The sequence below is a fragment of the Erinaceus europaeus genome, chromosome 10 (assembly GCF_950295315.1).
Source record: "Erinaceus europaeus chromosome 10, mEriEur2.1, whole genome shotgun sequence".
Classification (NCBI taxonomy): domain Eukaryota; kingdom Metazoa; phylum Chordata; class Mammalia; order Eulipotyphla; family Erinaceidae; genus Erinaceus; species Erinaceus europaeus.
Window position 1 is genome coordinate 102396485 of NC_080171.1, and position 22719 is coordinate 102419203.

The 22719-nt window shown below is 49.1% G+C and overlaps 2 protein-coding genes across 7 annotated transcripts in view; both read left to right on the forward strand.

Annotated features, from left to right (window-relative positions):
- The window catches only part of GPR107 (G protein-coupled receptor 107), a 352434-nt gene that overhangs the window by 84698 nt on the left and 245017 nt on the right, over positions 1-22719 (forward strand). The window lies entirely within an intron of this gene.
- Positions 1-22719, forward strand: part of USP20 (ubiquitin specific peptidase 20) — a 55356-nt gene that overhangs the window by 28310 nt on the left and 4327 nt on the right. For 5 of the 6 annotated variants that reach the window (XM_060200327.1, XM_060200329.1, XM_060200328.1 and 2 more), the window contains 18 exons: positions 272-403; positions 1206-1299; positions 1701-1770; positions 4165-4278; positions 7544-7622; positions 11012-11459; positions 11821-11961; positions 12253-12368; positions 12565-12737; positions 13315-13409; positions 15739-15772; positions 15956-16001; positions 18145-18325; positions 18409-18535; positions 19944-20113; positions 20197-20278; positions 21016-21124; positions 22577-22679. In XM_060200327.1, coding sequence (XP_060056310.1) covers positions 272-403; positions 1206-1299; positions 1701-1770; positions 4165-4278; positions 7544-7622; positions 11012-11459; positions 11821-11961; positions 12253-12368; positions 12565-12737; positions 13315-13409; positions 15739-15772; positions 15956-16001; positions 18145-18325; positions 18409-18535; positions 19944-20113; positions 20197-20278; positions 21016-21124; positions 22577-22679 — 2314 coding nt within the window. The remainder of the gene's footprint in view (positions 1-271; positions 404-1205; positions 1300-1700; positions 1771-4164; positions 4279-7543; positions 7623-11011; positions 11460-11820; positions 11962-12252; positions 12369-12564; positions 12738-13314; positions 13410-15738; positions 15773-15955; positions 16002-18144; positions 18326-18408; positions 18536-19943; positions 20114-20196; positions 20279-21015; positions 21125-22576; positions 22680-22719) is intronic. The other variant, XM_060200332.1, reaches the window with a different exon arrangement.

A 22719-nucleotide genomic window follows, 5' to 3' on the forward strand; every position in this document is an offset into this window, starting at 1 on the left:
CACATGCTCTGTATCCCTCTGAGCCTCAGTGACTGTCTATAAAATGGGGAGATCATAGCAAGGTTGCTGAAAGAAGCAGAGATAAAGTACATGTGTGTCTCCAATAAACAGTCGGCTACAGGCACTCCTGTCTGGAACAGGAGCAAACTTGGAGCTTCCAGGCTTCTGTCCCGATGTTGCCTTTTCCCTAGAGCTGAGGCAGTCCCTGGGCAGACTGTGGGCACCTGGGAGACCCATGCATTCTTGTTTCCCTTGGGATCTTACCCTCTAGGTGAAAAAGCACAACTTGACTGTGAACCTGACCACATTCCGGGTGTGGTGTTATGCCTGTGAGAAGGAGGTGTTCCTGGAGCAGCAGCTGGCAGTGCACATGGCAGGCCCCTCACTCAAATTCTTGGAGCAGGTGAGGGGATGCTTTTCAGGATCATTGTAGTTGATGGCACATGTTGATGGTGATGGGGTAATGTGACCAGCTGTTGGGCACAAACCCAGGTCTATGGAGAGCCACTGACAACCATAGATCTAAAACATCATGCCCCAAGCAATCCTGGTACTCACTCCAGTGTGTTTCTCCATGGAAACACCTAGAATCTTCCCAGATGGTGTACGACCAGCATGGTGTGAGTACTTCGAGGTGGAAGGTACAGTTAGCTGCCAGGATGGGCCAGCCTGGAGCATCTCAGGGTGGTGGAGAATGGGAAGCATGCTTGAGTGCTCCACAGACATGCAGTAATTGTCACAGGAGAGATGCTCAGTGAGTGTCCCTGGAGCACGTTGGCAGACATGGTAGAGATTTTACAAAAAAGGCCATGGCACAGTAGATACAATACCATGCTGTTTATTACCTTTTTTTTGGGGTGGGAGCATTATATGCACAGTTAAAAATCTGCATAGATACAGACTATTAACAGTGATTGACTCAGGAAAGTTGGTTTGCATGTTGTTTTTTCTTTCTGTTTTTCCCAGGTTTATTATGAGTAAAGTAATATAAATGAATAAATAAAATCATTATTATAAATAAAATGCAAATAGGGTGAGACCACCCGAGCCATCTTAGTCCATATGTGCTGTGCTCAAAGGGACAGACTCCGTGCAGGCTCCGGCTGTGGGCTGGGGGCTGGCCTTTCCCCAGGAGCCCTGAGTCCCTGACTCCAGTCCCGTTCCCTCCTCACCCCTGTTTTCTTCACTCTGGTTCTTTGACACAGGACTCTCCACTACCCTTTCACCCTCTGAAAGCTGTTCCGATTGCTGTGGCTGATGAAGGAGAGTCCGAATCAGAAGACGACCTGAAACCTCGAGGTAATGTTCCCCAGAGTAGGGGTGGAGCTATTGGGCCAAGCCCAGGTCCTCCCTAGGGGCTAGGAAGGGCAGTGTGACCAAACACTGGAGGCTCCCCTGAAGTGCCACCCACCCAGCTCATCCCAGACCCGGCAGTCCTCCCTGCCTATCCCAGCCCCTGTGCACCCAGCTTCCTCGTCTGTACAGAGAGGACAGCTACACACAGGTATCCATAACCATGTGGCTGGGCACCATATTCACTTCCTTGGCAGCTTTCTGGAGTGGGACACTAGCCACTCATGCCCTTCTCTGATTGGGTCCTGGGGACTTGAGTGTCATGGCTGTTCACCCAGGACGAACGGGGAGGCCTCTCACCTGGGTGGCACACCCACTTCCTCTCCCCCCCGTACATTGTTCCTCAGGCCTCACGGGCATGAAGAACCTTGGCAATTCCTGCTACATGAATGCTGCGCTGCAGGCCCTCTCCAATTGGTAGGTTGTCACCTCCTGGGAGGTAGGAGACGATCCCTGACAGAGCCCCCAAAACAGCAGCAGCCCCCAGACTGTTGTTTCCAGATACACCTAGGCCTGTATATATGGACACACATCAAAATTCCTAAAGCTTGTGTGCCCTTTGACCCAGCACTCCCTCTCACTGAAAGTTTCTCCTGGGACATAACCCCAAGTTGCATTGAGCTGTGAAGATGATTGTCATTCTGTTGCTAATTGAAAACTATGTAAAAGGCCTTAGGGTCATACATTCCTTGTAGGTTAGCTTTACAGTGAGTGCTAGTCAAATTGGTATATTATTCTTTTTTTTTTTTTTTTGCCTCCAGGGTTATTCCTGGGCCTTGATGCCTGCACTACAAGTCCACACTGCTCCTGGAGGCCATTTTTTCCATTTTGTTGCCCTTGTTGTTTATCGTTGTTGTTATTATTATCATTGTTATTGCTGTCGTTGTTTTTGGAAAGGACAGAGAGATTGAGAGAGGACAGGAAGACAGGGGGAAAGAAAGACAGACACCTGCAGACCTGCTTCACCGCTTGTGAAGCAACCACCCTGCAGGTGGGGAGCCTGGGGCTTGACCCAGAATCCTTACGCCAGTTCTTATGCTTTGCGCCATGTGTGCTTAACCGGTGCACTACTGCCCAGCCCCCAAATGCTATATTATTCTTTTGAAATGGGAAGAGGTTCCGAATGTGGTAAATGGAGAAAAGCTTTATATAGATATAGTGCAGTGTTGTCTAGGGGAGGGTGCATTCATTCCCACCTAAGATAGGCTGTAAACTCCATGAGGATGTCTCCTCTGCTGGCACCCAGTGTCCCACTTGGCAGGGAGCCAGAATGTATTTGTATGAAGAAAGAAGGGAGGAAATGGATGTGTTTGCATGAAAAATTCTGGAATCTGCCCCAAATCTTCAAAGTAGCTCTTCTTATTTTGCAAAGCTATCAAGGGTGGTTGATATTTTCTTTTCTGTATTCTCTCTCTATTTCTTTCTGTCACCGGGGTTACCACTGAGGTACACTATAAACTACACTATAAACTACTGCTCCCAGTGACCAGTCTTTTTTTCCCCCTAGTTTTTGTACAGTAAGTTGTATTAAGTAATGAGATCGTGTTTTCCCCCTTGAAATAAGAAAAATCAGGGTAGGAAACTTACTTCCAGGTAAGAGAGGCTTCTGCAGAATGGGAGAACACAAGGAACAGGTGTTGATTCTTGTTCACACAACAGCTGTACCCTGACCCCAGGTCTCTCAAGTGAGGGGCTCACTGACCAGGGAGAGAAGGGGGGGGGTTGCATTAATTTCTCTGGGTCATCATAAAGTGCCACAGGCTGGGTGACTTACCCAACAGAATGTATTCTCAGTTCTGAGAGGGGGGAGTCCATGAGCAGGGCCTCAGCAGGGCTGGGTTCTCCTTGGTTGGTTATAGCTACCTTCCCCCTGGGCTGGCATGTCATTGTTCCTCCATGTATGCTTGTGTCCAGATTGTCTTTTGTTTGTTTGTTTTTGTACATTAGTTGGGTCTCTGTCTCTCTCTTTCTCTGTAACTTTAGAGCTTTATTGAGTAATGGTTCACAATTTTCATTTTTCACCATTCCTGTCACCAAAATTCTGTGTCCCTACCCCTAACCTCACCCCCACTCCTGTGGATAACCATTATAGTTCTCGCACAATCTTAGATATAGGTTGGCATTTTTTTTCACATTCATGTGTTCAATTCTCTATATTCTGCATATGAGTGAAACCACTGTAGTTGTCTTTCACCTCCTTACTTGCTTCACTAAGCAAAAGCTTCTCCAATTCCATCTACAGGCACTCCTGGTTGCAGAGGGTAACAAGAACCCACTGCCACAAGAAGTGCCTACCTACTTGACTACTAGTCTTCTTTTTTTAATTTTTTAATATTTATTTATTCCCTTTTGTTGCCCTTGTTGTTTTATTGTTGTTGTTATTGATGTCATCACTGTTGGATAGGACCGAGAGAATTGGAGAGAGGAGGGGAAAACAGAGAGGGGGAGATTAAGATAGACACCTGCAGACCTGCTTCACTGCCTGTGAAGTGACTCCCCTGCAGGTGGGGAGCCGGGGGCTCAAACCGGGATCCTTAAGCTGGTCCTTGCGCTTTGCACCATCTGCACTTAAGCTTCTGTGCTACCAACCGACTCCCACTACTAGCCTTTTTAAAATTTTATTTCATTTTATTTTATTTTATTACCAGAGCACTGCTCAGCTCTGGTTTATGATGGTGCTGGGATTGAACCAGGGACCTCAGAACTTCAAGCTTAAAAGTTATTTGTATAACCATTATACTGTCTCCCCAACCCACCATCAGCACTTTCTAAACAATGTCACGTTCTCTTCTCTGACTGACCCCTCCCCAGCCCTCCACTGACCCAGTTCTTCTTGGAGTGCGGAGGCCTGGTGCGCACAGACAAGAAGCCAGCTCTGTGCAAAAGTTACCAGAAGTTGGTCTCTGAGGTCTGGCACAGAAAACGGTGAGTCACTAAAGCTCTGACCTTAGGCAGTGTGTGGGGATAGAATTTCCAGACTGTCCCCTTGATGGACCACTTGCTATGGTTCCCTGTGGCAGCCCCTCAAGGCATAAGACATATCCAGCCCTGTGTTATATATCAAGAAAGCTGAATTTCAGAGAACTGAGTATCTTGCTAAAGGTCATGGTTTTAAAAGTTGGAGCTACAGTTTGAACCAGGTGGGCAGCCCCTTTGCTGTACCTCAGACATGCCAAGAACACTCTGGGTCTCATCCACAGCTGTGTCCATGAGAATTTCTTAAGTATTGACAGACGATGGGGCAGGAACTTTATCTTGGTCTGTAATGAATTTAAAGAATATAAGCTTGACTTAAATCTGTCTCTCCAGAAAAAGTCAAAACTGGGACTAATTTAAAATGAATGCATAGGTTTGAGCCCCCAGTCCCCATCTGCAGGGGGAAAGCTTCACAAGTGGTGAAGCAGTGCTGCAGGTGTCTTTCTGTCTCTCACCCTCTCCAGCTCTCCCTTCCCTCTCGATTTCTGTGTCTATCCAATCAATAAATAAAGATAATAAAAAAATTTTAATGAATGCATAGAAGTACATTAAGTATAAATGCAGATTATAGTTACATTATGATGCAGTGTAATTCCAAATCACAAGGAACCAAGTGCATGTAAATATATATATGTTTATATATATATATATATATATATATATATATTTTTTTTTTTTTTACTTAATAATGATCGACAAGACTGTAGGATAAGAGGGGTAAAGTTCCACACAATTTCCACTACCAGAGTTCCATATCCCATCCCCTCCTGGAAGCTTTCCTATTCTTAGTTTCCTCTGAGAGTATGAACTCAGGATCACTGTGGAGTGCAGAAGGTGGAAGGTCTGGTTTCTATAATTACTTCTCTGCTGGACACGAACATAGACAGGTTGAACCATACTCCCAGCCTGTTTCTATCTCCAGGTGGGTCAGGGATCTGGAGAGGTGGGTTTCCAGGACACATTGGTGAGGTCGTCGGCTCTGGGAAGTCAGGTTGGCGTCATGGTAGCATCTGCAACTTGGTGGCTGAAAAGCATTAAGATATAAAGCAGAACAAATAGTTTAATAATCAGGAACCTAAAGGTAAGAATTATAGCAGATGAGAAATTGAGTCTTCATGTTGGAAGAAGCTAGGAAATCTATTTTAGGTCTATTCTTTTTTTTTTTTTAATATTTATTTATTTTCCCTTTTGTTGTCCTTTTTGTTTAACATTGTTGTGGTTATTGATGTCATTGTTGTTGGATAGGACAGAGAGAAAGGGAGAGAGGAGGGGAAGACAGAGAGGGGGAGAGAAAGACAGACACCTGCAGACCTGCTTCACCGCGTGTGAAGTGACTCCCCTGCAGGTGGGGAGCCGGGGGCTCGAACCGGGATCCTTATGCTGGTCCTTGCGCTTTGCACCACGTGCGCTTAACCCACTGCGCCACTGCCCGACTCCCATTATTTTAGGTCTATTCTAAGGGGCCCATGACTTTACTAATTTTTGCCTGAACCCGACAGCTAACTTGCAGGTCAGCTAAAGGTATTGTTTGTTGGATGGTGTCAGAGTTGGAAATAGGAAGGTTTATATTTTGTAATTTTGTGTATGTATATTTTCATAGACAATCTTAATTTCTAAGAGCCTGGAAATCTTAGTGATAGTTATCACTTAGTAGTGCTATTGTGCTGTTGCTTCTTTGTTGGACTTGAATTCAAAATTTTAGATTTTTCAATAATAATTGTGTATCATGTTTGAAATTAATAAAGAAAATAAACCTATAATTTAGAGTGGAAACACTTTCCAAGTGAGCTTGTGGAATTTTCTCATTCTTAAGCCTCCATTCTGCCCCAGTGCTATATGTTTCTTCTTAACTAAGCTTCTACTCCTTTGCTTTAAAAAAATAAAAAGATATCAATTAATTAAAAATAAAGATGGGGGCCAGGCAGTAGAACACCCAGTTGAGGTACATGTTACCATATGCAAGGACCAAGGTTCAAGCCCTCACTCCCCACCTACAGGTGGTGAAGCAGTCTGCAGGTGTCTCTCTGTCACTCCTCTCTCCACCCTTTTTTAAAAAAATTATTATTATCTTGATTTATTGGATAGAGACAGCCAGAAATTGAGAGGGTAGGGGAGATAGAGAGGAAGAGAGAAAGAGAGACACCTGCAGCCCTGCTTCACCACTTGAAGCTTTCCCCCTGCTGGTGGGGACTGGGGGCTCGAACCTGGGTCCTTGAGCACTGTAATATGTGCACTCAACCAGGTGTACCACCACTCAGCCCCTCCCCACCCTTTTTAAATTCATTTATTTATTTATATTGCATAGAGACAGCCAGAAATCAAGAAGGGAGGGGGAGATAGAGAGACAAAGAGATAGAGAAACACCTGTAGCCCGGCTTTCCCACTAATGAAGCTTTCCCTCTGCAGGTGGAGGCCAGAGGCTAGAACCTGGGTCATTACACTTAACCAGATGCATTACCACCTGGCTCCTGTCTCTCTCCCTCTCTATTTTCCCTTTCACTCTCAGTTTCTCTATCAAATACACACACACACACACACACACACACACACACACACACACACACATATATATTTTTGCCTCCGTGGTTATTGCTGGGTTTCAGTGCCTACACTATGAATCCACTACTCCTGGAGGCTGCTTTTTCCCTTTTGTTGCCCTTGTTTACCCTTGTTGTTATTATTATTGTTGTTATTGCTGTCATTGTTGTTGGATAGGACAGAGAGAAATGGAGAGAGGAGGAGAAGACAGAGAGGGGGAGAGAAAGATAGACACCTGCAGACCTGCTTCACCGCTTGTGAAGCGACCCCTCCCTCCCCCCCACTTCCAGTGGGAAGCCAGGGGTTGTACTGGGATCCTTACACCGGTCTTTGCACTTTGCACCATGTGTGCTTAACCTGCTGTGCTTCCTACCACCCAGCCCCCAATAAATAAATATTTTTTAAAAATAAAATAAAAATGAAGAGGGCTTGTCATGGCCAAGCTGGAAATCATGTCACCTCAGTCAAGAGCCCTTTACCTATCTGAGTCACAGCTTAACATTTTTCCTCTTGGCCACAGAAAGCCAGATGCCTGCTGGGGCAGTGGGTCAGGTCAGCACCTCCCCATCGCTGCTGTGAAGGCCTTGCTGAGTTTGACCCACCTTGCAGCTGCCTGCCATCCTTAGGAGTGGTCTGGGAGCAGGATGCCGGCACTAATAGTCTGGTCTTCCCACAGCCCAAGCTACGTGGTTCCCACCGGCCTGTCCCATGGGATCAAGTTGGTCAACCCGATGTTCCGAGGCTATGCTCAGCAGGTAGGCTGTCCCAGCTCCTTGGGTGACCCCATAACCCTGGGCCATTACCTCCCAGGCCTGGTTTTTAAGCCAAACCCAAAAAAGAGAAAAGCAACAGTATCTAAATATTGGGAGGTGGTCCTTTTGCTGCCTGAGTCTGTCATCTGTGTGAGGATGTAGGAGGCTAGCTAGCATTCTCACCACTTGAGATGGAGGCTCACTGGGCCCACTCATTTGCTCAGGTCACACTGTTGGTATGTCGCAGGAAAGAAATTGAACTCTAGGATTGGAGAGGTAGCATAGTGGTTATGCAAAAAGACTTTCAGGCCTCAAACTCCAAAAGTCCCAGGTTCAATACCCAGTACCACCATTAGAGCTAAGCAGTGCTCTAGTAAATAAAATAAATAAAGAATTTAAAATAAAAAGAAAGGAAGTGGATTCTAGGGCATCTAACTCAAGTGTCTATGCTTCAGTAACTGCATTCAAAGCATGAGGCACACAGCCTTGGTGGGAGATGCTACATCCTTCCACACATGAAGGACCCAGGTAGCAGGAGGCCTGAGAGCCCCAGCACTGCCTGAGAATGACCCATTAGGGGAATGATTGTGTCCGCAGTTCCCCCACATTCCTTTATCGGTTACTGTGTGCCATCAGTGCAGCCCTATTTGTCATCACCAGCCTCTCATGAAGTGGACCCCCAACCACACACACATCCCGTGTTATAGGGGGGGATGGAGGCTGAGGCTGTACAGCTTGCTAAGGCCACAGAGCACATAGTGGCAGGGAGGGGCTCAGGCCTAGCGGACCATCCCTAGACCATCCCTAGTGCAGTGCTGGTCTCATTCCATCTTTATCCTGACAGCCAGGACTCTCGGTGAATATTCCAGGGGGTAGTTGCATCCAGACTCTAAAAACATCTTTCTTTGGTCCTTGGATGTAAAGCAGGGGCTATTTTTGAGTCTGAAGTACAGATGCAGCTATGGGCCTCTGCTAACAGCCAAACGATGTTTCCATGCTCCCGCACGGTGTGAAAAAAGAATGAATACAGAGCATTTTTGTTGAGAGGAAGAACCAGAATGAGAAGCAGGTAGTGTATTGAGGATTTGTTTTTTTTCTCTGTAAAGATTTATTTACGGCAGAGGGTAGATAGCATAATGGTTATGCAAAGAAACTCATACCTGAGACTCCAAAGTCCCAGGTTCAGTCCCCTGCACCACCATAAGCCAGAGCTGAACAGTACCCTGGTAAATAAATAAATAGATAAATAAATAAATAAATAAAATTTATTTATGGGCTGGAGAAATAGCATAGTGATTATACAAAGAGGCTTTCAGGGAGTCGGGCAGTAGTGCAACGGGTTAAGTGCACTTGATGCAAAGCGCAAGGACTGGCATAAGGGTCCCAGTTCGAGCCCCCGGCTTCCCACCTGCAGAGGGGCCACTTCACAAGTGGTGAAGCAGGTCTGCAGGTGTCTGTCTTCCTCCCCCCACTCTGTCTTCCCCTCCTCTCTCCATTTCTCTCTATCCTAGCCAACAACGATGTCATCAATAACCATAACTACAATACAACAACAATATTAAAACAAAAAGGGCAACAAAAGGTAAAATAAAATTAATTAATTTTTTAAAAAAGAGACTTTCATGCCTGAGGCTCTGAGGTCCAAGGTTCAATCCCCAATACCACCACCACCATAAGCCAGAGCTGAGTAGTACTCTGGTTAAAATATATATATTTTTTTCTTTTCTTTTTTTATGGGAGGGAGAGACAAGAACATTGCCTTGTCACATGTAATCCTGGGGATCAAACCTAAGGTCTCATGTATGAAAGGCATGAGCAGTACCCACATAGATCTGTTTCTTAAAAGAACTTTTCTGGCAGCCTGAGAGGTAGTACAGTGGGAAGAGTGTCTGATGTGCAGGCATGAGATACAGAGTTTGATCCTCAGTATTGCATGTGCCAGTGATGTTCTGCTCTGTCATAAATAAAAAAAAAAAAAAAAGGAAGGAAGGAAGGAAGAAAAGAAAAGAGCCTTAAAGTACCCTAACACAGAAGGCACTCTCCTTCCCCTCTTCTTATTTAAAAAAAAAAAAAAAAATCATTTACAGGGCCAGGTGGTGGCACACCTGGTTGAGCACACATGTTACAGTGTGCAAAGACCTGGGTTTAATCCCCCAGCCCCCACCTGCAGGGGGAAAGCTTTGTGAGTGGTGAAGCAGTGTCCTAAGTGTCTCTCTGTCTCTCTGCCTATCACCTCTTCCCTCTCGATTTCTGACTGTCTCTATCCAATAAATAAAGATAACTTAAAAAAATTTTTTTTAATAATTTACTTACTTTAATGAGACAGAGACATCAGCACTGTTCAGAGGATTGACCCTGTGACCTCTCAGCCTCAGGCATGAAAATCTGGTGTGCTATCTCCCCTCCCCTTCCCTCTCCTAATAAGAGCTAAACTAACAAGTTAACTTTTCCCATGCCTGTGTTTGACACTTTACAGAAGAAAATCTTACCTAGAACCCTGCTCTCTTCCTTAAGAATGGAAGAACAAGGGTCCTCTCCATGCCTGTGATGTGAGGCTTTGGGAGCTTATCTGGGTCTGGCCATGCTATGACCCCACCTGCTGTGGGCCAGGCTGACCAGAGCCTGCTCCTGACACCCAGTCACAGGCTACGAGTGGTTCTGCAGGGCACCGAAAACGCCTAACTGTTGAAGACTCTCACCTTCTATTGCCCTTCTCAAGTATCTTCTTACTTGGGCTGGAGGGCACAAGCTGGGTGAGAGGGCTTGCTGCCTCTAGTCCTGGAGTAGTGGAATCATCTGAGATCCAGCCAGCCTGAAGTGGCAGCTTAATCCAAGTCGTGCCACAGATTGGCAAGAAGGTGAGCTTCTGCTCCCAGGGCCTGTATTCACGGCACACGTGACAGTGACGAAGGAAGGGGCAGGTAGGACTGGAGAGAGGGACAGCCAGAGGAGCCACTATGGGTTAAGGCATCTCGGCCTGCTGAGTGACCCTACTCCTACGGAACCCAGCTGAGCCCTCGTGTGTGCACACATCTGCAGTGACACTCACCCAGTCCTGCCATGAACTCACTACCACCCCACCCCTAGCAAGGAGACATTAATGGCGGATAAGACTCTTCAAGTGTCCCTCCCGTGCTTAGGTGGGAGCAGAGCTGCCAATGATAAAAAGCAGGGTTGGGAGCTTTCAGATACACCCTGGGATCTCTGCTTTGCTGTATGGCCATGTGGGTCTCTGGGCCTCTCTGATCCTCAGCATCATTCTCAGTAGAATGGGGATGGGGACAGAACTGCCTTGGGGGCTGACTGTGAGAGAACCTGACATCCAGGTCAGCAGAATCAGAGGGTTGCTTGCAGCTGGCCTCTCATCTGCCCCTAACCCCACCCCATCCCAGGACACCCAAGAGTTCCTGCGCTGCCTCATGGACCAACTTCACGAGGAACTGAAGGAGCCGGTGGTGGCTGCCGCCTTGGCCCTGACAGAAGCTCGGGACTCAGACTCAAGTGACTCAGATGAGAAGCAGGAGGGTGACCGGAGCCCATCAGAGGATGAGTTCCTGTCCTGTGACTCGAGCAGTGACCGGGGTGAGGGTGACGGGCAAGGGCGTGGTGGGGGCAGCTCGCAGGCCGAGACGGAGCTGCTGATCCCTGACGAGGCGGGCCGCGCCATCTCCGAGAAGGAGCGCATGAAGGACCGCAAGTTCTCGTGGGGCCAGCAGCGCACCAGCTCAGAGCAGGTGGACGAGGATGCTGATGTGGATACCGCCATGGCTGCCATTGACCGTCACCTCTCAGACACCCAGCCGCCGTCACCACGGTCCACCAGCCCCTGCCGGACGCCAGGTAGTGGACTGGGGAGCACATCCCTGTTCATTCAGCACCTACTGTGTGCTGAGCACTGACACATGGAACCCACTCTGTTCTCCCACTCCCTCTGGGGCATCTGAGAGAGACGTTACTGAAAATAAGTCCAAACTAACAAAGCAGGTGCACAATCTGGAGCCCTCCCTAGGCCCCTGAACCTGCCCCTGAGATGTGAAGTGTGTGGACAGCATGTTTGTTTGTTGAGGGCTGCAGGCTGGAGGGGACAGAGAGTTCGGACCTCTTCCCCATTGGGAATTTTTAGTGGGTTATCTTCCCGGAGCTGCTCTGGCTGCCCTGACCCAGCAGGCCTCACTATGGCTACCTCCCTCCCTCCCTCCAGAACCGGACAATGAGGCTCACATGCGGCCCACTTCGCGCCCCTGCAGCCCCATCCACCACCACGAGGGCCACACCAAACTGGCCAGCAGCCCCCCTCGGGCAAGCCCGGTGCGGATGGGACCATCATATGTGCTCAAGAAAGGTTTGGAGGAGTGGACAGGGTGGACTGGCCAGTAGGGGATTACTTGTGGAGCTCAGGGCTGAGAGGAAAGAGCCCACCAAAGTTGCCCCTCTCACCAGACGCTGGATGGGGACTCCCTCCCCCCTTGGGGGTCTCATCCCTCCTGCCACACTGGGACCCAAGTGGGGAGCCCCTCCTTACAGATGGTAACTTGTCACCAAGAGGGGAACTGACTCCTGCAGACCCCAGTGCCCAGCCCTTGCTCCAGACAGATCAGTGGGCGCTGGGCCTAGTCTGGTGCTGTGCCCCCAGCCCAGATGCCGAGTGCCAGCAGCCGGCGAAGGAAGGAGCAGCGCTACCGCAGCGTCATCTCCGACATCTTCGACGGCTCCATTCTCAGCCTTGTGCAGTGTCTCACCTGTGACCGGGTGAGGGCCCCAGGGAATGGGAGAGACATGTCGGGGAGGGATGAGGTGCCCCCTGCTCTTCTCTAGGAGGAAGGATCCTTGTTGAGGGGTGATGGAGCAGGTCCTCTGCCTCACACCTGCCGTCTAGTGTCTGGGCTTTGTGGTGCAGATGCTGTAGTGGACGAGTGGAGAGTCAAGCTAACCTTCCATCCAACAGGTGTCCACCACTGTAGAGACATTCCAGGACCTATCCCTGCCCATTCCTGGCAAGGAGGACCTGGCCAAGCTCCACTCGGCCATCTACCAGAATGTGCCGGCCAAGCCAGGAGCCTGTGGAGACAGCTACACTCCCCAGGGCTGGCTTGCCTTCCTTGTGGAGTATATTCGACGGTATGGTCGCCTTTCCACCCTCTAGAGACAGAAGAATTCCTTGGCCTGGCTTCCCTGGAACTCATAGTCTGGGAAGGGGACAGACTCGTAAACAGGCAAAGTGAAGTGCTATCCAGGAGGGCAGAGTCTAGAAGAGGGGTTGAGGTTGGAAGATATTCTGGAGCCAGCTTGGTGGTGTGGGGGCCTGGATTGGGTGGGCTCAACAGAGTTGTAATGCAGGTGACAGCAGCAGCTGAAAGGCAGGCCCGGTTCTTTGGGAACAGCAGTGGGCAGCTCTTCAGAGCCCTCACCATGCCCCAACCTTCTTGGCTGCAGATGAACTAAAGGGTCGGTGGACTGGATGGCTGGGCAGCTACCCAGAGAAGAGTCCAGTGTAGTAGGTGGGGAGCAGAGCCATCATAGATGAAGGTCAAGCAGGGAGTGGTGACAGCTTTCTCCCAAGGACGTTCTACCTGGTGGCTTGTGAGCCCTGGTGCTTGTCTCCAGACCTCTTCCCATACTACCCACTAGACCACACTGTCTCTCATCTTGCCCATGCCCTGCCACCTTCCTTTCCACCCCCTTTCTGTCTCCATAGGTTTGTGATATCCTGTACCCCCAGCTGGTTTTGGGGGCCGGTCGTCACCCTGGAAGACTGTCTCGCTGCTTTCTTTGCTGCAGATGAGCTGAAGGGTCAGTGGACCCAGCTGGCTAGGGCAGGGGAGCTGGGTTTGGTGGGGCACACTGTTCAAATGCCTGCAGCCCTCAGGTCAGCATGGAGTTCAAGGTTTCTAGAGCTGTCAGATTTTGCCTCAGGCGTTGAACACATTAGCATTCTACCTCTGTCAGCCAGGCTGAACTGGGACTGTATGTTCTCCCAGTCTCAGAGAGTGCGTGTGCGTGTGCGTGTGCGCACATGCGTAAGATTTATCTTATGGGAGTTGGGCAGTAGCACAGTGGGTTAAGCGCACTTGGCGCAAAGCACAAGGACTGGTGTAAGGATCCTGGCTCAAGCCCCCGACTCCCCACCTGCAGGGGAGTTGCTTCACAGGCGGTGAAGCAGGTCTGCAGGTGTCTATCTTTCTCTCCCCCTCTCTGTCTTCACCTCCTCTCTCCATTTCTCTCGTCCTGTCCAACAACGACGACATCAATAATAACAACAGCAATAACAACAATAAAACATCAAGGGCAATAAAAGAAAATAAATATTAAAAAAATATATATTTAAAAATCTTTTTAAAAAAAGATTTATCTTATATGGGGCTGGGTGGTGGCACATCTGGATGAGTACACACATTACAGTGCTCAGGGACCTGGGTTCGAGCCCCCAGTCCCTACCTGCAGGGGGAAAGCTTCATGAGTGGTGACGTAGGGCTGCAGGTGTCTCTCTCTGTCTCTCTCCCTCACTATCACCCTCTTCCCCTTCAAGTTCTGCTGTCTCCATTCAATAAGTAAATAAATAAAGATAAAAATAATAAAGAAAGAAATAATAATAAATAAGGAAAAATTTTTTAGAAAGATCTATCTTATGAGAAAGGGAGAAAACAGTACCATGCATATGCAGTCTCAGGGGATCAGACCCAGGGCCTTGTGTGTATATGTCCTGCATGTCATCTGGGGGCCACCGCCCTAGTCACTGTGATAAGTGAAAATAATTTCATGCTTTAATTTTGCTTTTCTTAGGTTATTGATAGACTTGAATTTTTATGTTATTGATTTTTTAATTTTCATGTCATGTTATTTTTAATATGTCTCATGAGCTAGCCTGTAGCTAAACCAGTAATAGCAAGAAAATAATAATAGATGAGAGCCAAGAATACTCAATAGGGAAAAAGACAGTCTTCAGTAAACGGTGCTGCAAGAACTGCATATTCATATGCAAAAGATTGAAAGTGGCCCCTATGTTCCACTGCTCACAAAAATTAACTTGACATGGATTAAAGACTTACCTATAAGGTCTGAACCTGTGGGTCTGGGCAGTGGCACACCTGGTTCTGTGCACATGTCACAGTGTGTGAGGACCTGCCCCCAGCTGCAGAGAGGAAGCTTCACAAGTAACAAAACAGTGCTGTGACATCTCTCTGTGCCTCTGTCTCTCTATTTTCCCCTCCCTTCCCCAATTTCTGTCTCTCCCCCCCAAAAAAAAACGGTGAAACTGTAAACCTCCCAAAAAATGGGGAAGCAAATTCCTTGACATTAGTCTCAGCAAATTTTTTTTTTGATATGAAGCCAAAATCACGAGCACTGAAAGCAAAAAACAAGTGGGACTATATGACACTAAAATGCACAGCAAAAGGAACAACCCACAATAAGGGGCAGGCTGTGACGGGAGGAAAGACCTAAGGAGCAGACTGTGCCCTAGGCTCCTCTGTGAGGCCAGAGCCTGCTGCTACTTTACGAGCATGGCAGGGCGTGTGCTCTCCCCACCGAGCACTCAACGCCTGCTTTTATTTATTTTCATGAGAGAGAGAGAAGCCAGATCACCTCTTAGCTCATAACAGTGGTGCTACCTCAGCGGGAACCTGGACCCTCTACAGTCCTCAGACACTAAAGTGTGGTACTCAGATGCTATGCTATTCTCTCTGACACCCTTGTTTTTGTTTTTGTTTTGTTTTTTTGGTTTTTTTTATTTCTTTTTTTAAATTTTTTATATTTATTTATTTATTTTCCCTTTTGTTGCCCTTGTTGTTTTTCATTGTAGTTATAGTTATTATTGTTGTTATTGATGTTGTCATTGTTGGATAGGACAGAGAGAATTGGAGAGAGGAGGGGAAGACAGAGAGGGGGAGAGAAAGACAGACACCTGCAGACCTGCTTCACCGCCTGTAAAGCGACTCCCCTGCAGGTGGGGAGTTGGGGGCTCGAACCGGGATCCTTATGCTGGTCCTTGCACTTTGAGCCACTGCACTTAACCCGCTGCTCGACTCCCTATTTTTTTTTTATTTCTTAATCATAAACCATTTTATGCCCTTCTTTTGCTCCCATTTCCCATCACTGCTAACCTCTGTTTTTACTGCTGCAGGCGACAACATGTATAGCTGTGAACGGTGTAAAAAGTAAGTGTGTACATTCTAGGGATTCCCCTTCACCTCTCATCTCCAACTTCTGCTTTGCACGTGCATGCTGCCTGTTCCCCACTGGGCTCCCCCTAACCTCCCAGATGATGAGGGTGGGGAGACTCGTCCACCCCTGCTGTCCCTGTGCCAGGATGTTCACCGCCTGCCCATCTCTCCCACCAGGCTTCGGAATGGGGTGAAGTACTGCAAGGTCCTGCGACTGCCTGAGGTGAGCAGCACAACCTCCTGCCCCCTTGCCTTCCAGGGCCTGTGCATACCTGTGTGGTGGTGTGCGAGCCGCAAGGGCTTCTGAACTGGAGAGCCCCATTGAGTTCTTCTGCATTGACTGAGAGACCTGGGAGGGCCTGGCCAAGGGGAGCACATTTTTTGTGAGGCCCCCACCATGAGGCAGATGTAGGGGGACACAGAGGGCACTCACTACCTTGAGAGAGAGACCTGCGGTGAGGGCGTAGCTGACAGTTTACAGAGGACCTCATTGCTTCTTTTCTGGAGTTTGAACCTCATGTAAGTGTTGTTTTACCACTTCAGGATTTTTTTTTCATGCAGAGAGACAGACAGAGAGAGAAACACCACAGCACCAGAAAAAGTTCTGATGGCATGGTACCTCCTATATGGCTTCAGAATTTGAATTGGGGCTATGTGCTTGGCCAGTCATATGCCCTACCCTATGAGCTATCTCACTAGCCCCATGAAAGGCCTTTCTGAGAGAGTGAACCCTTCTTCTAGTGTTTGCCAACCCTGAGGACATAGGCTGGTGTCCACTTTGGGGAGGGGAGGGGGGGATTGAAGGGAGAGGAATAGGTGGGCAAATCCTGATGCAGGAAGGGCCATGTCCAAACCAACAAAGACCCCCCTCTTTGGAGCAAAGAGTAGTGTGGTCCAAAATACAGTTGCTGGAGTGTGTTGAGTGAGTCTGGGAAGCCTTTGAGGAGAAGCTTTCTGAATGTTTGTACCTACTCTGGCTCTCAAGCATAAGGTCCTGTGGCAGATTAACGCTCTCTGGCTCAGTTTCTCTTTCTCTCCTCTCTCTATCACTAATAAATGAATAAGCCTTTTTATTTTATTTCATTTTCTTAAAGTTAGAACTACTTTTTTTTTACTATTTATTTATTTATTTATTTCCTTTTTGTTGCCCTTGTTTTTTTATTGTTGTTGTAGTTATTATTGTTGTTATTGATGTCGTCATTGTTGGATAGGACAGAGAGAAATGGAGAGAGGAGGGGAAGACAGAGAGAGGGAGAGGAAGATAGACACCTGCAGACCTGCTTCACCACTTGTGAAGTGACTCCCCTACAGGTGGGGAGCCGGGGGCTCGAACCAGGATCCTCATGCCGGTTCTTGCGCTTTGCACCACGTGCACTTAACTCGCTGCGCTACCGCCCGACTCCCTAGAACTACTTTTATTTAGGGGCCAGGTGGTGGCACACCTGTTTGAGTGCACATGTTACGATGAGCAATGACCTGGGTTTAAGCCTTCGGCCCCCACCTGCAAGGGGAAAGCTTTGTGAGTGGTGAAGCAGGGCCTCCGGTGTCTCTGTCTCTTTCCCACTCTGTCTCCTTATTCCTCTCGAATTCTAGCTGTCTCTATCCAATAAATAAAGATAAGTAAAAAAAATTTTAAGAATTTTATTTATGAAAGAATGAAGAAAAAGAGACATAGGTTGTGTAAATAAAAGTTAGTGTCAGCGCCAAGTAGTGGCGGCACACCCAGTAGAGCACACACATTATCATGAGAGAAGACCCGGGTTCAAGTCCCTTTGCCACCACCTGCGGGGTGGAAGCTTCAGAGTGGCAGCACCATGCTGCAGGTGTGTCTCCTCCGCGTCTCTTGCCCAGTTGTGCTCTGGCTGTATGTCTCGGTCTCTCATTCTCTACCTCGCTCTGTATCTCTCTCTCATTCTCTACCCACAAACAAACAAAGACATGATGGCCACCAGGAGCGGTAGAATTAACCTGCAGGCACCAAGCTCCTGCAATAACCTTCATGGCAAAAAGAAAAAAAGTTTTAAAAATGATGCCAACAGCTGGCTCCCTGTACAGCCAACCCTGTTAGGCAGCTTGGCCCTGCTTCACATCTGCCATGACCGCAGAACCTCACACAGTGCTGTTTGCTTGCCGTATAGAGTTGTTTGCTCATTGGTGTCAGTGAGCAGAACCCAACAGCTGGCCTGGGCTCTATCCAGGATGTTCCTTGTTACTCCCACCTAGGTGACAAGAGCCAAGTGAATCAGGTGATTAGCGAAGGGGTGTTGGAGAGCCCTGCCTCAAGGCCCCCTCCCATCAGATTCCAATGGGTCAGGCAGGGGTCCCTGGTCAGCCTTGGAGTGATGGCACCTGCCCTCTCCCCGCAGATTCTCTGCATTCACCTAAAGCGCTTCCGCCATGAGGTGATGTACTCCTTCAAAATCAGCAGCCACGTCTCCTTCCCCCTCGAGGGCCTGGACCTGCGCCCCTTCCTTGCCAAGGAGTGCACATCCCAGATCACCACCTATGACCTCCTTTCTGTCATCTGCCACCACGGCACGGCAGGCAGTAAGTGCACCAGTCATCCCCATCACGCCGTCCTCGTCCGTGACCCCTGTCGTGTCTGTAACCTGCCTGCCCTCCCTCCTCAGGTGGCCACTACATCGCCTACTGCCAGAACGTGATCAATGGGCAGTGGTATGAGTTTGATGATCAATATGTCACAGAAGTCCACGAAACAGTGGTGCAGAACATCGAGGCCTATGTCCTCTTCTACAGGTATGGGTGGGTGGGGTGATGGCTGGCTGAGGGCATCCTGCTCTGCTCCCCAGGGCTTCACTTTGGGGGTGCTGGAGCCCAAAAGGACTTTAGACCAAAAGGAGTGAGATTGAGATTTTGGTTTTTTTAATGTTTTTTTTCCTTTCTTTTTTTTTAATTGCCACTGGATTTATGGCTGAGCCTCGGTGCCAGTATTATGAATCCACTGTTTCCAGTGGTGACTTTTTTCCTTCTATTTTACTTGATAGGTCAAAGAGAAATTGAGAGGGGAAAGGGTGTTAGGGAGGGAAAGAGAAAGACATCTGCAGACCTGCTTCACTGCTTGTGAAGTTTCACCCCTGCAGGTAGGGGAGTGGGGCTCAAACCCGGATCCTCACACATGACACATGTGTGCTCAATCAGGTGTGCACCACCACCCAGCCCCCAGATTGGGATTTTATTGTTTTTATCAGAACTTCTTGCTTACATGATTCCATTACTGCCACTGTACTCCTAAACAAAAACAGTCAGAGAGAGAAAACCGGGAAACCACCCTGGCACATGTGATGCTGATGATTGAACTTGGGACCTCATGCTTGAGAATCCAGAGAATCCAGAATTCAGAGAATACTGAACCACCTCCCAGGCTGCAATGATTTTTTTTTTTAAATAGAGGGTGAAAGAGAGAAGACAGAGAAGCAGACAGACACCACAGCACTGCTTTCCAGCTCCTGAAGCTTCCCCTTCGCATAGTGCTCTAAGTGGTGGCAGGGGACTTGATCTAGGCCTTCACACATGGTGAAGATTACCCTCCACCCAATCTCCAGCCCTCAAAGATTTGAGGTTTTTTTATACTTTTTTATTGCCACCAGGGTTATCACTAGGGCTTGGTGCCAGCACAAGGAATTCATCACTTGTGGCAGCCACTTTTTTCCTCCCCCCACCCCCTTTTTTCCTTTCTATTTGAGAGAGGACAGAAAGAAATTGAGAGAGGAGAGAGAGGTACGGGGGAGAGAGGAGGATAGAAACCTTCAGGCCTGCTTCACCACAGGGTCCTTGCACATGGTAACCTGTGGGCACTCAGTTGAGGGCACCACTACCCAGCCAGCTCCCCATAGATTGGAGTTTTTAATAGGACTATGTTGGAACTGCAGAGGGAAAACCAGAAGCCCAAAAAAGTCACGCTGAGGCAGTGTCAAGTTTTGGACTTCTGTGGTGGCCCCTGGCAAGAGGTGACAGGCTGAGGTCATCTGTGATGGGAGATGATGGTAACGAGGACTCCGGTGGGAGGGGGAGGAGAGGAGGGCTCCTCAGACGTGGACGAGTTGCTGAGGGGCTCAAGCTCTGGCTAGGGTGAGACTGGTAGCTCAGGCATGGCAGGGAGCCCAGGCACAGCTGCACCCCACTCTACACCCCTCCCTCAACCCAGGAAGAGCAGCGAGGAGGCCGTGCGCGAGCGGCAGCAGGTGGTGTCCCTGGCTGCCATGCGGGAGCCCAGCCTGCTGCGTTTCTACGTATCCCGAGAATGGCTCAACAAGTTCAACACTTTCGCTGAGCCCGGACCCATCACTAACCACACCTTCCTCTGTTCCCATGGAGGTGAGGGCGCCCTTTCTGGGGTCCGTGGTTGAGGCTGGCGGGCCAGGCCTCCCAGCACTCCCACCCTGTGCTTCCCCCCACAGGCATCCCTCCCAACAAGTACCACTACATCGACGACCTGGTGGTGATCCTGCCCCAGAATGTGTGGGAGCATCTCTACAACAGGTACCTACGGTGAACCCTCTCCTAGAAGGCTGGTCTGTCCTTAGGCCATGCAGAAGCCTAGAAGCAGCACAGGGACCTCCCTTGCACCTGCGTCTACACTGAAAGTGACACACCAGTCATGGGTGGGAGTCTTGCTAGCAAGAGCCTGCCAGTCACGAGGGACATTGCTAGTTAAAAGGGTCACTGGATTAAGCAAAAACCAGTGTTTTGACCCCTCTCGCAGACAGTCCTGAGATGCCCACTGCAGAGCAGGCTGGCAGGCATCTCTCCTTTGCCCTGCTGGCTTCGAGCCTTTGTTGCTGGGGTCTTTCAAGACCAGGAGTGTGTGCCTCTTGCTGAGGACCTGCCTCGCCTGGGTCTCTCGGTCTGTGGGGTGGCAGGACATGTTATGGCTGAGTGGTCAGATAGGTGGGGGAGAACTTGTAGGTGTTCTAACCACTCAACCACCTATTGGACTGGTTTGGCCCCATCCACCTGCAGGCCAGGCCCTGTTGGCCACAGCTCCTGCACAATGGCCAGGAGAGCAGCAGGAGTCCCCGCACTCCTTGGTCGTTACACTGATCTCAAGCTCGCTGGCAGGAAGTGTACTCACCAGTCTAGAGAGGGACAGGAGTGGGAGCAAGTAGCACACTGTGCTCAGGGGCCCCCACAGCGACTGGGGTGCAGTGTGCTTTGGGGGGGAGAAGCACCCCACAGCAGATCCAAGATCCTCTCTTTCTCCCACCCCATGGGCGCAGGTTCGGGGGCGGCCCCGCCGTGAACCATCTGTACGTGTGCTCCATCTGCCAGGTGGAGATCGAGGCGCTGGCCAAGCGCAGGCGGATCGAGATCGACACCTTCATTAAGGTGCCTGCAGGGGTGGGCAGGAAGGAGGCTGCGGGGACTCAGGGTCAAAAGAGCCGAAAGCAGCCAGCATTTACGTGGGGAAGCAGAAGAGTAGCCAGACATTTGCAACTGCATAGGCAGAGGGCTGGGCTTTGGTCAGCTCAGGCCCATCACCTGCACCCTATTAAGTGTCTGTTAAAGGCCCAGGAATCCGCTGGGTAGGCCTGGCTCATTCCTTACTGTGGGCTGTCCTGTGTGCTAGAGGATCCTAGCAGCATCCCTGGCCCTGCCCACTTGACGCCTTTGGTAGCCAAAAAGACCTGCAGATATTGCCAGGCATCCTTGGGGCAGAGTCCCACTCCCACTGTCAACTATGGGCCTACAGGGGAGTGCATTCAGTGAGAAAAGCAAGTCACAAAACTGGGCCCATTCGACTCCTGCTGTGGAAAAAGCATAAACACAGCACCCAGGACAGGGAGACATGGGGACTGGGCCATCTGTCACTCTGCAGTGAAGGGGTGGGTAAAAGACAGAGGCACTGGACTTTGTGGATATAGTCAGGATTGCACACACATGAGAGAAGAAAAGTATATTTGGTTTTTTGTTTGTTTTATTGCTTTTGCTTTTTTGTCCCTAGCATTGAATCTAGGACCTCATACATGCCAAGCATGTACTCTAGCACCAGACTACAGCCTCTGCCCCCAGATATGTTCTTCTACATGGGCAAAGACAGGCTTCGTTAGATCTCAGCTGAGTTTTTAAGTTACTGAGCAACTGGGAGGTGGCACAGTGGATAAAGCACTGAACTATCAAATCTGAGCTCCTAAGTTCAATTCCAGGCATAGCATGTTTGAGTGATGCTTTGGTTCTCCCTCACCCCCACTAATAAATAGATAAATTCAAAAAGAAATACAGTAAGTTACTGAAAAGTGAGACTGGTGAGATAGCTCAGCCGATAGGACACCTGCATCACCATGCTGGTGGCTCAAGTTCGAGGCCCTAGTACACACTGTGACTCTGGGGGAAGCCACAGGGCCTCCGTACCCCCTGGCTACGTGAAAAAAGCCCAGAGCGGTGAAGCCCTAGTGACACACACACCCCCATTAAAAAAAAAGTTATTGAAAAGAAATGCACGTGGTCCAGGAGGTGGCGCAGTAGATAAAGCATCGGACTCTCAAGCATGAGGTCCTGAGTTCAATCCCCGGTAGCACATGTACCAGAGTGATGTCTGGTTCTTTCTCTCTCTCCCCTCCTGTCTTTCTCATTAATAAATGAATAAAATCTTAAAAAAAAAAAAAAAGAAATTCACAAAACATTAGCAGCTGCCATCTGACTAGTAAAAGGCATTTGATTTCTCTGACTTACCTGGGAGGTCTACATTTTCTAGCTCACATGTCTGGTGCTAGGTAAGAGTCAGGGGTGAACTTACGGGGTGTTGGGGCAGTGATGGTGACCCTCCCCTCCTCTGCCCAGCTGAACAAGGCGTTCCAGGCTGAGGAGTCACCTGGCGTCATCTACTGCATCAGCATGCAGTGGTTCCGGGAGTGGGAGGCCTTCGTCAAGGGGAAGGACAATGGTGAGTGGGGCGGGGGCCCAGAAGGGACCTCAGGTTGGGG